This window comes from Dermochelys coriacea, chromosome 12, assembly GCF_009764565.3.
Source record: "Dermochelys coriacea isolate rDerCor1 chromosome 12, rDerCor1.pri.v4, whole genome shotgun sequence".
Classification (NCBI taxonomy): Eukaryota; Metazoa; Chordata; order Testudines; family Dermochelyidae; genus Dermochelys; species Dermochelys coriacea.
In genome coordinates this window covers 2,900,339-2,916,496 of record NC_050079.1, presented here as the reverse complement: position 1 = coordinate 2,916,496, position 16,158 = coordinate 2,900,339, and the positions used below count along the sequence as shown (strand labels likewise).

At 52.4% G+C, this 16,158-nt stretch overlaps 1 protein-coding gene across 4 annotated transcripts in view; it reads right to left on the bottom strand.

Moving 5' to 3' along the window:
• The window catches only part of HYDIN (HYDIN axonemal central pair apparatus protein), a 450,179-nt gene that overhangs the window by 376,172 nt on the left and 57,849 nt on the right, over window positions 1–16,158 (bottom strand). For all 4 annotated transcript variants that reach the window (XM_043494938.1, XM_038368829.2, XM_038368830.2 and 1 more), the window contains exons 2-3: window positions 5,658–5,800; window positions 4,090–4,215 (exon numbers count right to left, since the gene is read on the bottom strand). In XM_043494938.1, coding sequence (XP_043350873.1) covers window positions 4,090–4,215; window positions 5,658–5,800 — 269 coding nt within the window. The remainder of the gene's footprint in view (window positions 1–4,089; window positions 4,216–5,657; window positions 5,801–16,158) is intronic.

The following is a 16,158-nucleotide window of genomic DNA, read 5'->3' as shown; positions in this document are numbered from 1 at the left end:
AAATATTCCTTGAGTCTGAGACGTCGAAAATAGGATTCTAGATTTTTAGATTTTATAATCTTTTCTAGGTTTCAGAGTAGCAGCCGTGTTAGTCTGTATTCGCAAAAAGAAAAGGAGTACTTGTGGCACCTTAGAGACTATCAAATTTATTAGAGCATAAGCTTTTGTGAGCTACAGCTCACTTCATCGGATGCATAATCTTTTCTAGTGAGTTTTAAACCAGAGCAAGGAGTACTCAACTTTGTCCTTTCACACCTGTGTTATTTCACACTGTTCCTTGAGCATGCCCAGGAATGTGCACTGACACACAGAGCAGGGGGCTGTGGGGCAAAGCAGCACATATTCAGTGGAGATTCTTAGGTTAGCCCTAAATATTTTAATTTGACTGTGCTTGCCCTTGCACCGACAGGCAGGTACCATCTCCACAGTCTAATAAAAAGGCATCCTGCGCCAAGACCCTCAAGGGACATCTGAGTCTAGACCAGTGATTTTAAACCTTTTTTCATTTGTGGACTCCTAAAAAATTTCAAATGGAGGTTGTCATAAATATAAAGGGAAGAGTAACCATTTTTTTGTATACAGTGCTATAAAATTCCTTCTGGATTACCCTGTAAGGTATTTAGCACCTAATTTTACAAAGGTAATTCTTTTACCTTTTCTTTAATTAGGTTCTTAAAAGAAGAATTTTAATTAATTTTAATTAATTTTCCATTGTTCTTAAGATCCAAGGGTTTGGGTCTGTGTTCACCTGTACAAATTGGTAAAGATTCTTACCAAGCCCTCCCCAGGAAAGGGGGTGTAGGGCTTGGGGGAATATTTTGGGGGAAAGATGTCTCCAACTGGGCTCTTTCCCTGTTCTTTGTTTAACACACTTGGTGGAGGCAGCATACAGTTCAAGGACAAGGCAAAGTTTGTACCCTGGGAAAGTTTTTAACCTAAGCTGGTAAGAATAATCTTAGGGAGTCTTTCATGCAGGTCCCCACATCTGTACCCTAAAGTTCAGAGTGGGGAAGAAACCTTGACATTGTCCTTTCAGTGGTCATTTTGGGTCAGGTGCCAGCTAGGTTACCTTAGCTTCTTAAGCCTTTACAGATGAAAGGGTTTTGCCTCTGGCCAGAAGGGATTTTATAGCACTGTATACAAAAAGATGATTACCCTTCCCTTTATATTTATAACAGAAGTGTACACCCCTGTGGAAATCTTTGACATGGTTTGCAGACCCACAGACTACAGGTTGAAAACCACTGGTCCAGACTGAGAAGGCCTGCATGATGAAATCCTGGCCCCACTGAAGTCGATGGGAGTTTTGCCATTGACTGTAGTGGGGCCAGGTTTTCATCCACAGGTGGGGGAGGATTGTCAGTGTGTGCTGTCAACTATTTCTGGCCCCTGGAGTTTGGATATGTTCCAAGTTTCCTATGCTATTTAGGAACCAATTGTTACAGGTTTCGGCTGGGGATTTTCTGCTCTGTAGAGCACTTCAGTAATGTGTCCTCTTGGAATAGGTATTAAATATTGAGCAAGAAACCAAATTTAAATGTTTATCCTGCTGAGCATGCCTCCAAGCTGTCAGAGGAGCATTCCCCTATGCAACCTCCATGGTATCATGACCCTGAAGTTCACCTCCCTGTCTCACCCAGCAGCTTGGTACTAAACAACCTAGCAGAGAGACCATGAAACCTGACGCTATATCAGGGAGGCCTCCCCTAGACCCTGATTGGTGAAACAATGACACCTCGGATTGGTCAGAGCTTCCTATTTAAACCCAAAGGGAGGCACAGGAAGTTATCTGCACAACTGGGCTCTACCTGGCTGCTGCCAGGAATGCTCGCCCAGCCCTATGTACTGCCTGATTCCCAGTGTCCTCATCTTGGCCTGACGCCTGGTGACACAAATAGTGCCTGGCCCCATCCAAATTAGTTCATCAGGTTCCCTGTAACCTGAATACAATCCTTCATGTCAAGGGCTGCAAACTAGGCCCCGGGGAGGGAGAGGAAGGGGATAACAGAAGCCAGCATCAGCATACATAATTCACATTTTCGGATAAAGCTATTTAGTATGCACAGGTCTAGAATGGGGCAGCACCTCCACCCTTCTTGGGGATGAGGAAGTAAGGGGAGTAGAAGCCTTCGGTCTCAATGGCAGCCTTTGCGAGAAGAGCTTCGGCCTCTTGTTAGAGAAGGTATTAATTGGTAGGGTCCCCTGGAGGTATCTGGGTGGTGAGGGAAACAAAAGAAATTCTATGGAGTGTCCATAATGGATTATCTCCAGGACCTCACAGTCCATGGTGATCTTGTCCCAATTGTGGGCGAATAGGGCAAGATGGCCCCCAAAGATGATGTGTGGGGCCACAGGTGGCTAGGGGAAGAGTTCGCAGCTCTCAACCGACCTATTAGAAGTATGCCTTGGGTTGCCAGTGGGTAAGAGTCAAGGAAATGGCTGTGGTTGAGGTCATGGATCACTGATGCTGGGACTGGTGGTGCTGGCGTCGGGGTTCCTGGTGCCACTGCTAGTACAGCAGATAGGGTGCATATGGTCGGGGGCAGAATTTTTGGAGCTGCTGTTCGCACCGCAGGGCTGGAATATAGATCCCCAGGGAGCACAGCATAGTCCGCGAGTCCTTTACAAGTGATGGTGCTCATCAGTCTTAGCATAGAACAACTTGTCCTCATCAAAGGGGAGGTCCCTATGGTCGTTTGTACCTCTTGAGGAAAACCAGAGGACTGTACCCAGGACTTGTGGTGCATGAGGCAAGCCAGCACAAGGATGTGTCAGCTGCACTTACCACTGCTTGGAGGCTAACTTCATCTACAAAGGTGCCCTTCATCCACCAGCGCCTGCAATTGCTGCTGCTGGTCGTGGGGTAGCTTGTCCTTGAACTCTCCAAGCATAGGTGTTAAAGACGTATTTCACCAGCAGAGCCTGATAGTTGGCAATGTGAAACTATAACACCACAGAGGAGTAGTGAAGGCAGTTGGGAGCAAAAGTCAGAGCTGTGTCTGGATATCGGAGAAAACGGTGGCTCTGCTTCAGAAAAGTTCTCGGAATCCAAAGATGCCTTTGGCAGCGGGGGAGCCAGCAGTGTGGATAGACCATGATGTAGCATGGGCATCATCCTCTCCAACTGGAGCAGGACCACCTTGTCTCCACAGTGGGAACCGGGCAGGTGAGTGATGGGCTGGAGAGCAGTGGTAAAGGTGGATAGGGCATGGTCCGAAGCATGGGAAGTGCTGGGAAGTGCACTCACCACTGGTGATGGACACTGCACCGATGGTTCCAATGGTCCTAGGTCCAAATGGGCATGTGACCCCATGGTCCCCTCCATGAGGTGCTTTCTAAAGTGAAGCTGTAGCACCTCCAAGGTCCACAGTGGGAAAGCCTTACAGATAGCGCAGCGAGCAGCAATATGGGCTTCCCCGAGGTAGTACAGACAATGCTGGTCCTTGTGCTGGAGAACTAGCAAGGGCAGATAAACAGTTATTGAACCCCAGATTACAGGACAGAGACTCCGGGGTTGGGGGTCCAGACCTGGGAAAACTATCACACCTACACTACAAAAACCAACAAAGAGGAACTATAAACAGGAAGACTAAAAGCTCTCTTAGAGTAAACAGGATCAGGGGTTCTGACTCCAACCATGCAGCAGTAAGAGGGAACTGGAGAGGCCTTGACCCACATGGCCTATGGAAACACATGACACACATGCCAGTCAGCAGTCACTGCTATGAAAACCTTCCAGCTCTGGCGCATGGCACACATGTGCACCCACAATTGAAATACATATAGAAACTATCACTCAAAGAAGAAATGAAAATCCAGACAAACTCCATTCATTTAAACTGAGATCCTCTACATTCATACTGGTGGAAGTGAGATCAGAATCTGACTGCAAAAGACAGAGCCTGAATCCCCTCTGACTTACATCAGTGTAAACTAGGAGTAGTTCCATTGAAATCAGTGGTTTGAGAGGACAGTCAGGCCACTGTGTGCAGGATTTAAACAAGTTGAATCCTATGTACTGCGTCTCTGTAAACATCACATAAAATAGAAAGAAAAAGGGAGCTGGAAGGAAGGGCAGAGAAGTGCTACCTTTTGATGGGAGGTTTCACTCATGTCTAAAAGCTCAATAATCTGAGGTGGCCACATCTCATGAGTACTAGCCAGCTTCTGCTCTGTAGTAAGAGACATCTCCTTCAGGAAGACAGATGGAGTCAGCTGCAATTCAAAACAACAGGAGCCAGAGCTATATAAATGGTTTTTCTTGTTACAGTGCTGCTGATAAATAATTTGTGTTCTCAGCCATTAGGGTAGTCCTGAACTCCACTAAGTTCCCTGCTGAAATATTTAAAACTGGTAAATTAATTATACCGAGCAGAAAATACATGCAGTACCCGAGATATTCCATCCTATTTGCTTCTCTGTCAGCCATGATTTGAAATGACATCTGGCTGAGGAATTTGATTCCTTGAGCGGGGGGTTCCTTTAACTTTGCTGGCTGAAGCAATTGATTTAAAAGAAAAAAAGTTAGTAAAATCCCATGGCTACACTTTTACACAATGCTCACGCAAAGACCCATGTAGGGACAACTTCTCTGAGGGAATTGTCAAGGCAAAGCATAAAAGAAATGGAGCGACAAGATTCAAGGAAAGAGGAATGGCCAAAGTTTAGATCATCTAATTTTAATCAGTGGTTGTCTGATCTTGCTTTGTCCTTACAGCCTTTTTGATGGAGCTCTAAAGAGCTGTTTCCATGGTCTGATCTAGCATTGGGCTGAATCCTGCTTACCTTCTCAAACAGTAAACACCATTCACTAAACATGTGGGTAAAAGGGGTGGGGTTTGACCCCTGACCCTACAAGCCCTTTATAATGTGATTAGTCCTCACTTCACGTGACATGAGGTCCGTGGCTCAGTGGATTCCTGCACTGGAACGGAGGTTGGCACAGGGTTTATGAGGGGACAAAGCTGGCATGATATCATTTCTGTGTTCCCCTATTCTGGATGAGTTCACCCAGGCACAGGTTACAGCAGCCTGAAGACTACCCAAACTTATGCCCAGCTGCCAAAGGCACTTAGGGGCTACTGCATTAGCCAGGAATAGCTGGAGTTCAGTGGCACTCAGGCCAGGCTTCCTTCTCTCCCAGATCATCCTTGACATTCCCCGAGGGCTAGTGCAGGGGTAGGTGTAGGGCCATTATGGTGTCTCAATGCCATCTGGAGTAGCCCCTATGCCAAGCAAATTCCCCAAGGCTGCTGGATCTTACAGTAGGGTGGGATGAATTGAGCCCATCAGGAATAGTCTCATAAGATATGGCTTGCATAGCAAGTTCCTACTACACCAACCACCAGCATCACTCCACTAGTTAAGGACCTGCTTCCAGTTTAAACTCTGAGGAGACAGCTGTTTTGCTGGGGTTCTCCTTTACTGCAAGGTCTGTGGTAAGGGATGATGAGTATCCTCCCACTCCTTTCCTCTTGCCCACCCCTTCCTCATCCATTGATCCTGGATCCCATAGAAGGGGTTTCCTGAAGTCAGAAGACAAAACAAAATGTGGGATTACCTCTTTGTGGGAAAGGGGGGCGGGGAAACTGGCACTGTGGGGTCCCTCCCCACCCCTGATGTTGATCAGATGTTCTAGCCATGTGTTAAGTACTTACAGTAACAGCTTTTTCTTCTTCTCTGACAAGTTTAGGATTACGAGGGGCCACAACTTTGCTCTGGAATCCTTCAGGCATCTTGGAGGGCCCCAAGGATTGATGAACTTTGCTGGATGGCATCCTCACATAATTTCTTAGCTTGTCTGGAATAAGCAATAGTACAATTTTTAAAAGCCAAAAAAACCTTGGAATTAAAAATCCTCAGCAACAACAGGTACTGGGCCCATTTTTACTGCCCTGCATCTTAGGTACCTACTGCATGGGACAGAGTGTAGAACTCCACTGACTCAGGCACCGACTGGGCATTTTACACTCACTTTGCTCAACAGCAAATGACGATGCAAGGCTGCAGAAACTGAAACCTGACATTTCCATGGGTCTCCCAGGGTGAGTTCCAATTTCCAGGGTTTTAATTTTTAAAACTCTACGGCTAGATTCTCCTCTCACACTGGAACAAGTTAGAATAACGCCCCTGAAGTCAATGGAGTTACACCAGCATAAAACATGTAAGGCACACGGCCTCCCAAATCTCACTCCCTTCTTTACCATAAATGCTGTCTGCCCAGTCACTAATGTGGGTTAGGGTTTGTGCATCTTTAGGGGAATCAGAATGAGGAGCTTGTGGGAGTGGAGTATTTCTATAATCACTGGTGTATTTTCTTTGAGAGTTTTGATCGAGTAAGGACTGCAGTGCTAGGGTCGGTCTGAGTGTAATCCCAAGCCATGAGCACCAATTAAGACACTAAAGGGTGGCAGCACTGTGACTCCACTGTGAGCCTCATAATTGGCAGCCAGTGGATCTAGAGAGCCATGGATTCATTGACCAAACCCTCATCCTGCCCCAGGAAACCCCTTCAATACCATCTCAGATACAGCCTCTGTGGAGCAGAGCATGCGGGAGACACAAACACACTGACGCTACTGCCAACTCTTGCCCCACACAGGCCCAGCCATTTTGCTCACAGGGACAGGGGATTTGGGCAGTAGCAATCTAGGGCAGATGGGGTACGATGGCAGCAGTTCTTCTGGATGGATATTTTTCTCCTGAATAATGACCCACTTACAAAGCATGGATGGAGAGCAGTGAAACCAGAGGAAACACGCTCAGAGCCAAACTGCCCAATGGTATCAGTGAGATCCTCAAGAGGAGGGGAGAATCAGGAAAAGCTATTTGAATTCACCTAAATAATACATTTGAAAAAAATACAGTGGGAGCTGGCATGCACCTAGCTTCCCCCCTCCCCCCCCCCATCAGTGAATGGGTCTGCTCTGCCACATCTGGAGGAAAACCTCACATCATTTCCTTGACACGTTAATGCTATTTAAAACACTCATGTCCCTCTCACCTGGCTTCTGAGGAGGTAGGGCCTAGAACAAATACTCTATTTTTTACCATTTCAGGGAGTTGTTTATGTTTTTAATTGAAAGGAGGGTGAAGGGAGAGAAGATCTGAGCTGGGTGTGGAAGCACAGTCCCCTTTGACTCCTTTCAAACAAGAGTTCATTTGTTACAGAACCTTGGAACCAGTCCAATCATTTTACATTATTCTGTCCCAAACATCCAGCTGATTGAAGTAGATCCCTGATACCTTAACAATGTACAATGCTCTCCACCAGATCCAAGGAACTTCACTCAGCCTCTTGAGTCTTGGGCAGACCATTAGGTCTCGGATCTTATTACCCCAGTAACATTAAGAGCACCAACCACCGGGTAAGGCTCCATACAAGCAGAGCAAACATAGTACCTACCACAACGAGATCACAATCTAAGAAGACAGGCAGCATGCAAAAGGTGGAGGGCAGGGAGACAACCAAAGAGTTTTGTAATGACAAAACCAAACACTCACTGGCCCTCTCCAGTGAGTCATTAGGCCAGTTTCTCTTCCCTTACTCACCAGTAAATGACCAGTTACGTTAGTCTCACAAATCAGGAGATTTAGTGTCAGCATCTTCTCAGATCTCCTAGAGACAAATTCTGCAGTGGCATAAATGAGGAGGTAAGTTACACACTGAGAGTCAGTGGTATATTTTATACCAATTTGTCATTCAGCTGGTGTGTAAAACAAGAGTCACTTACATGCCATGAGGCTGAAAGGGGAGTGCAGCAGGAAAAGCAACCAACAGAAGTAAACAAAGATAAAGCAGTCCCTCCCATTCTTCCTTTGAGCCCAGGTCTCCGTTGTCTTGCTCCTTATGGACCCAGTTAGCTGCTATCAAGTCAGAATTTCCCGTCCACACTGGTGGGAGTGTTTTATATCCACTTGGCACAGGTGTTAACTGACAAGGTGCAAGGCAAAGGCAAGGCAACCACAATGGCAGCTTAATGAGCTAGATGGTAGCAGCTCTGCACCAGTCCCTCCCAGCCCTCAGCAGAAGGGATGTGCCCTAGAGAAAGGGGCTGTGGCTGAAGTGCTTCCTTAGCTATGGGCAGCCAGGTGTAATTTAGAGCAGCCCTTGACTCGTGTCAGCCAGCTCCAAGGTCAGGAGAGAGGTGCAAGGCATAAAGCTGGCTTCCCCACGCTGCAAGTGCTGTGCTGAGCACAGGTCAGCCAGATCTGATCTTCCTGCCCCTTCTGCCTGAAATCTCCTTGCTGATCTCAAACTGCTCCTCATGCCTGACAGTGACAGAGTGATGCGACACTCTCTCCCCTCACTGGACACTAGAATTAAACCCAGCATGGGAAGCCAGGAATCTTTTGAATTCCAGGCAGCGGAACACAAGGAGCAAAGCATCAGGCAGCAGTGTAGGCTGATGAGCTTGCTCTTATCACGGATCAAGCCCCCCAGCTCTGGAGGATGCGCTCATCCTCTTGATTAAGACAGTCTACAAAGAGCACTCGCCCACGGGTGTCTTAATGAGGATCAAAACCACATCAGAACTCTCTGCCACCAGCAAATGGCCAGCCTGCAGCTAGCTTCCCCAGAAGCAGAGCAGAGAGCTCAGGGCTCTGACAGGATGGTAGAGCTACCATAGTGATGGGAATGGGAGGGCTTTCGTGCTACCACAGTGTTTCCAATCAATTATATATTGGGCCATTGACCCCTCTGCCCCCTTGGGAGGAGCTATACCTACTGCCTTGGAAGCTGCTCTAGCCACCAAGTGCTCTGCAAAGCAGCTCTGCCCCCCTTCCTCCTCTCTGGAGATTCTCAATGCCCAGCCCAGCTACCTGCATTCGGTGTTAGGGAAAGGGTTTGCCTCTACTTGGTTTTCCACTGAGCGTTAGACACATAGGGTGAAATCCTAGCTTTACATTGAAAACTCACATTGGACTTCAATTGATTTCAACTGCAGGGTTAGACTTGGCTTTCAGTTTTGCCAGTATAGACCCAGTCTAAAGCAGCCCACTAGTCCTCTTTCTTTCCTGTTAGTGGTTGCTCCTGGAGTTACTATAGATTCACACTGGTATATTCAGAATCAGGCTGGCCCATACTGAAGTGCAGAGCTCCAGATACAGGGTATACACAGACACAAATACATTTAATCTTGCCTTGGCACAAGGGGTGGACTAGATGGCTTCTTAAGTTCCCCTCCAGCCCTACACTTCTATGATTCTAAGTGGTTGTGCACTGCACACAGGAGCACTAGGCCAAATTCATCCCTGGTGTAACACCACTAATTAAATGGAGTTACACCAGGGTTGAATCTGAGCCCGTTTCCAGTCACTGCAGCTTTAAATTCCACCACTTTGAATCCCACTCTAGGAAGCCTTCTATTCCCCTTCTCTCCATGTGTTTCTGCATTCTGAGCTCACCGAAGCGTGGAACACAGTCCCACATGACATTCTGATCAGTAAGCTGGAGAAATACAGGTTTGGCAGACCTACCATTAAGTGGATACTGAGACAGGGTCAGACCAGATGGCTACAAGAGGGTGGTCCTATTGGGATCTGGGACGTGCTAAAGGATCCACCCCCAGCCTAAGAGGGGGATCCACAGGACCCAAACACCAAATAAATATGGTGGACAACAAATGAAATAACAGGGACAGGAGTGTGGTCAAAGGGTCAAACGAAGGGAACCGGATGGGGACACTGAGCAGAGAACCCTGGACAGCACCCACTGCTCCTTAAAGGTGTCAAGGGACTCAGTGGACACCGCCCAGAGGAACTCTGCCCGGATACGTGAACGGACTGAGGATCGGAAATAGGCCCCACAGTTACAGGAGACTCCATCGGCCAAGCTCCTCACTCTGGTTTTATAGATGGCCATTTTAGCCAGGGCCAGGAGGAGGTTGACCAGGAGGTCCCGTGACTTTGTGGGGCCACGGATAGGGAGTGCATAGACAAGGAGGTGAGGGGAAAAGTGCAAGCAAAAACATAACAAAATATTTGTGAGAAGCCGGAATAGGGGCTGCAGCCTGGCACACTCCAAGTATATGTGTGCCAGGGTTTCCCTCACGCCGCAAAAGGGGCAGGTGTTTGTGATAGGGGTAAGCTCCGCCAAGAACACGCCTGTGCTCACAGTTCCATGAAGGAGCCACCAACTGATATCCCCGACGGGCCTCGGGACCAAGGTGCAGTATAGGTTGGCCCACCAGAGCTTCTCACCCTCCAGGGGTGGCAGGAGGTCCTGCCATTTTGTATCGGGGCAGGACGTGAGGGTGAGGATGTGAAGGGTGTGGAGCACAAGCATGTATAGATGTTTCCTTGGCGCGGTCTGGAAGCAGATCGGCTGCAGCTCGTGAAGGGGCGGGGTGGTCAGTTTGGTCCATGGGGCAGGGGCCCGATGAAAAAGCCTGGGGTGGGCGGGGCACGCCCTCGTGCAGGACCCGGTCAAGGTAAACCCGAGCAGCGGGTGGCAAAGCGGCCCACACCTCCTGAAGTACGCGCCAGAGAGTACAAGGTCTGGAGAGCCTCAAGTGCTGAGCGAGCATCAGGAGATCCAGCCAGTCTCCCCAGTCATAGTTCAGGAGGTCTCCGACTCTGGTGACTTCTGCCAGGACCAACCTCTGGTGCACCGAGGGGTACTCCGCCACCTGCACTCAGAGCTGGGGGTGGCATAGCAGGGGCTCCTCGAGAAGATCTGCCCCCATGGTGGCCACCACGGACCTGGTCGTTGCAAGCAGTTTCCAGGTCCGGAGGAGGTCCTGGTAGAAGACTAGCAGCCCAGAGAGGTCTCGCCAAAGACCTCTCGGATTGAGATAAAGGAGCTGCGGGTCGTACTGGAGCCCTCAGAAGCGGCGCAGGAAGACGTGTGCAGTATGCTCCACGCCGGACTACCTGCACCATAAAGAAGCCTCTTCAGGGCCTAGAGATGGAAGACATGGATCTGAGTGTGTAGATACTTCAGGCCCTGCCCTCCCTCCTCCAGGGGTAAATGGAGAACCCCTGCAGAGACCCAGTGCAGTCCTGACCAGAAGAACTCCAGAATCGATGTCCGGAGGTTGGCCAGAAAACCCGGGGCCGGGACCAGGGTGTTGAGCTGGTACCAGACCAGGGACAGGACTAGTTGATTAAGCATCAGCACTCTCCCTCGAAGGGAAGGGCACCAGAGTAGTCCTGTCCATTTCCGGAGCCGCTCTATCACCCTGCCCTCTAAATCGTGCCACATATCCGGCAGAGAGGGATACGAGGCAGAAAGATAAATGCGGAGATAGAGCAGCGGACTCGTGCTCCACCAGATGGCCTGAAGCGTGGATGGGGGGGAGCTTGCCTGTCAGCCGTCCCCGACCACCAGGCCAGAGCTCTTGACCCAGCTGATCTGGGTGAAGGAGGCTGACAAATAGATGGCCTGGCAAGCCTCCAGCTGCGCCAAGTCTCCCAGATCCTGGACCACATGGAGCATGTCATCGGCATTCGCCAACAGGACCAGCCTCAGCTCCGGCTCCCGCAGCAACAACCCTGTCAACCTCCTACAGAGGAAACAGAGGAAGGGCTCGACCACCAGAGCATATAGCTGGCCCGAGAGGGGCACCCCTGCCGTACTCCTCACCTGAAGCTGACCGGTTTGGTCAGGGTCCAGTTGAGCCTGACCAGACACTCTGTGGGTTTTCTCCAGGTGTTGTACGCCTCCACAAACTGGGGTCCAAAGCCAAATGTTCGCAGAGTGCTTGGGAGATACCCATGATCCACCCTATCGAACACCTTCTCCTGATCCAAGGACAGGAGGGCGAACGACAGACCATCCCTACACCCGAGTTCCAAAAGGTCCGGGACCAGGTACAGGTTGTATCACAGAATCATAGAATCTCAGGGTTGGAAGGGACCTCAGGAGGTCATCTAGTCCAATCCCCTGCTCAAAGCAGGGCCAATCCACAATTTTTGCCCCAGATCCCTAAATGGCCCCCTGAAGGATTGAACTCACAACCCTGAGTTTAGCAGGCCAACGCTCAAACCACTGAGCTATCCCTTCCCGAAGGGGCAAGGGTGGTGCGACCCGGGATGGTGTAGGTCTGGTCTGGGTGGATCACGTCCACCAGCACGGATCCTAGCCGCAGCGAGATGGCTTTTGCCACGACTTTGTAGTCCATGCTGAGGAGCAAGATGGGATGTCAATTTCGTAAATCATGGAGGTCCCCCTTCTTTGGCAATAAGGCAAGCATGGCTCGTCTTCACGAAAGACTGAGGACCCCGCTCTGCAAAGACTCGGCCCAGACGGTGACTAGGTCTGGGCCAAGGACATCCCAGAACACGCGGTAGAACTCCACGGTCAGCCCGTCCATGCCCAGAGATTTATTGGTGGGCATGTGACGGAGGGCTTCCGAGAACTTGTCCACAGTGAGAGGCAGCTCTAGCCGGTCTCGGTCGCCTGCGCTGACCATAGGGAACTCCTCCCAGAGCACTCTGCAAGCGTTAGGATCAGTCAAATCCAGGGAGAAAAGGTTTGTGTAGAAGGCCCTGGCCCTCCTGCACATCTCCACCGGATCCGTGAGGGGGGTGCCGTCCTCTGCTAGAAGGCACATGACGTGCTTCTTGGCCCCCCTCCTTTTCTCCAGGGCGTAGAAGAAGCAGGAGCCGCGATCCATCTCCCGAAGGAGACGAATGCGGGATCAAACAAAGGCACCCCGGGCCCAATGATTTTCAAGGGCCCAGAGCTTCTCCCGGCACGCTCCACAGAGGGGCGGATCCTCAGGGCTGGTAGCCTGACACCTTTCCAGCTCTAAGACCTCCCGTTCAAACTGCTCTATCACCGCATCTGGCGCCCTGGGTGTAGTCGTGGCAGAAGAGCTGGGCACGCACCTTCCCCAGGTCCCACCACCTCCGCGCTGAGGGAAAGGCACGCTGCTGCCCTCACCAGGCCAGCCAGAACTCCTGGAAGGACACCACGAAGCCCACATCCTCCAACAAGCTGTTGTTGAAATGTCAATAGGTCGGCCCCGGCCTCTACACACAGAGAGAGGCTGTCACGGTGGCTAGATCATGATCAGAAAGAGGGGCTGGCCGGATGTTAGAGGAGTGGGCCCGTGAAAGGTGGAAACGTGATAGATGCGGTCCAACCGGGAATGGCGCGACTGATGGGTTTCCATCTGGACAAAGGTGAAAGTTGAGATGTCATCCAGGTGGTGGTCACGCCAGACGTCCACGAGGGAGTGATCTTCGACTATTTCCCGGAGGACCTCATGGCGGCCAGGCACTGTTCGGTCCCTGAGCGGTCCCGCTCCTCAAGTCCCTGCCCAGGACCAGGCAATGGTGAGAATCCAAGGTACCGAGGAAGGCAGACGCCTGCTGATAGAATCGCAGCCGCTCCGGGCCCGATGTCGGGGCATAGAAGTTAACGAGGTTGACCACGAGCCCCTCCATACGGACCTGGAGGTGCAGCAGGTGGCCCGGCACAGCCTCGGCAACCTCCAGCACCTTGGGCTGTAGGTCGGGGGAGAACAGGGTCACCACTCCAGCCGTACGAACTGTGAGATGGCTAAAATAAACCCTGTCCCCCCAGTCCAGCTGCCAGCTCTCTTCGGCGGCTGGATCTGTATGGGTCTCCTGCAGGAAAAACACAGAGTACCCCCACTCCTGAAGGAAGGAGAGCACCTGGGACCTGCGGAGACCCATCCTACAGCCCCGGGGTGTTCAACGTTGCAATGATGATAGGTGCCATGAGGAGGGCTGGGGGGATCCTTGCAGGTAGGGACGCTCGCGGCCCCCATTGGACCGCGCAGCAAACCGTAACCTACCCCGTAGGTGAGCAATGAGTCACGGAAGCTGCGGACTTGCTGGTAGGCTGTGGCAGCCTGCTTCCCGGTCCTTTTATCTTCCTGCATAAGGGCTCTTACGGCACGGAGGATTTGATGAAAGTCCCCCCATTGCTGGAGGGCAAGCTGGACTTTGTTGCGGTAGCCGCAGATATCTTCAAGAAACTCCCGCAACTCCTCTCGCAGCACATTGGGGGGTGGGGTTACTGGCTTCTGGTCATCCCCTGGTGGGGCCGCTGGCACAGGCCTGTGGCCCACCGAGACGGGCAGGCAAGGTGCGGACCCCCAACATGGCACCCGATGTGCCAGTGCCACGTGGCCAGCCTCGAACCCTGGCTTAGGAGGGGGCGGCGGAGGGAAGATAGCAGCCCCTAGTGGGTCGGGGCAGGGAAACATAAAGGCCGCTCCCTGGGGGTTATCTGCTGGAAAGGGGAAGGAGACAGCCCCAAGGGAGGCAATAACATTACAGGAGGTGGAGGGGATAGGGATAGGGTCGGCATCAGGGGCAGGGCCAGGGGCAGGGCCAAGGGTGAGTTCTGGGCTCCAGAAGCCAAGCAACTGGGCGGTGGCACTTCCCAGTCAGGCTCAAGGGTTCGGAGGGTGGGGAGGGGGCTTTCAGCGATGCCGGGCGCAGGCTCTATGGTGGGTTTGGAAGCCACATCATCAGGAGGTGGACTATCTTCTGTAGGGCCCCCACCCGGGAAGGAGGTCGATTGCTCCACACCAACGAGGGGTGCCCCTGGTGGCTGTTCATGGCACTGTCCGTCACCTCAACAGGCTCGTTGGCTGTCAGCGGGGTGGCCTTCTGTGGCCAGGTTGATGGAGGAGTCCAGGGGCTCCTCGGAGGCGGGAGCAGAAGCAATGGTAAGCGGGAGAGAGCATGGGCAAAGGGGGGCCGGAGTGAGGTTGCCCAGATCGAGGCCTGCTGGCAGAGGGTCCTCCTCCCCCTGGGTGAATGGCGTCAGACCCAGGACCTTGATCTCCTCACATATGGAGGGGAGATCGCCTTCACCACCCCGGGGTTCTCCCCGCCAGCACCCGAAGCAATGGTTGCCTCAGGGCTCACAGGGGCTTCAGATGGTACCAGAGCAGGAGGGGCTCCCTCGGGGGCCTCGGAGGGGAGGGACTCCCGTGGAGGGGAGATACTACCTTCCGCTGCTGCCATGTCTTCCCCAGCCGGCACCGGTGGATGGAACACACCCGTGAGCAAAGCAGAAGGCTCGGCATTGGTGCCCCCCTTTCTGGTTTTCCGGGGGGCCTCCGCATCTGATGGAAGGTGCGGAGCTTGAGCCTTCCACTTACCCCGCTTCCCCTGTACTAGGACCCAGCCCTCCAAGGCATCATCTGGGATCTGGCTAGCAGGGGTCAGGTCATGGGGCAGGGGTGATGGCTCAGGAACTTGGGGGGTAATGGTGGGGCAGCACAAGGGAGGGAAGATTTGCCCGGGGGAGGGCCCTCTCCCATGCTCGGCAGTGTCCTTGCCGCACCCTCCTCACCAGATTGCAAGCAGCCGAAGCGGGGCTCTCCCGCTTGTCTGGGCGTACTGGGGGAGGTACCCCTTGGGCCTGAGCGGGAGCAGTGGTGGTCTGGGAAGGAGTAGGGGTAGCTTCGGGTGCTGGGCAGCCAGGGGCCCCGGCGATGACGGGACCGGCGCCCTGCCAGGGCTCGGGGTTCCCAGATGTCCCTCCTTGCCGGGCCAAGGGGCAGTCCCTCCGGACGTGCCCCATCACCCAGCAGAGGTAGCACCGGGCCTCCCCTGGAGAGTAGTGCACCCGATAACATTCCTGGTAGGGGACCAGGAATGACCCCTCGAGTGCCACTCCATCATGTGCCGCCGGCAGCAGTTGAAGCTGCACCTGCTGGTGGAACGAGAGGACGTGACGGAGAGCGGGGTCTTTGCAGCCCAATGGGAGAGGGCTGATGACAGAGATGGGTTTCCCCAGGGTGGAGAGAGCCAGTAATAGGGCAGCATTGAGAAGGAAGGGAGGGACAGAGGTCAGGACCAGGTGGACACCCAGGTCCACTAGCGACTCTAGGGGGACGAACACTGCCCCCCACCATAAGCCCTTCTCCACCACCTCCTGGATGGCAGCCTCCAATGCTAAAAAGAAGACAACCTTGCCATAAATTTTGGAGGCTGCCACAATGCCCGTGGGCCCCCTCACCAATGCCCACACATAGGTCTCCACGTGGGGCGAGGCAGGCACCAGGAGACAACGGATGCTGTGCTTCCTGGTAAAAGTCGGGAAGGGGCCCCAGACGCTATAGATGGTAGCAGAGGCGGTGGGCGGGAGAGATGATGTAGTGGCAGGCAGGGGGGGCTACCGCCTCCTGGGCATACGCCCTGGGGGCCGGGGGAGGGGCACCCATA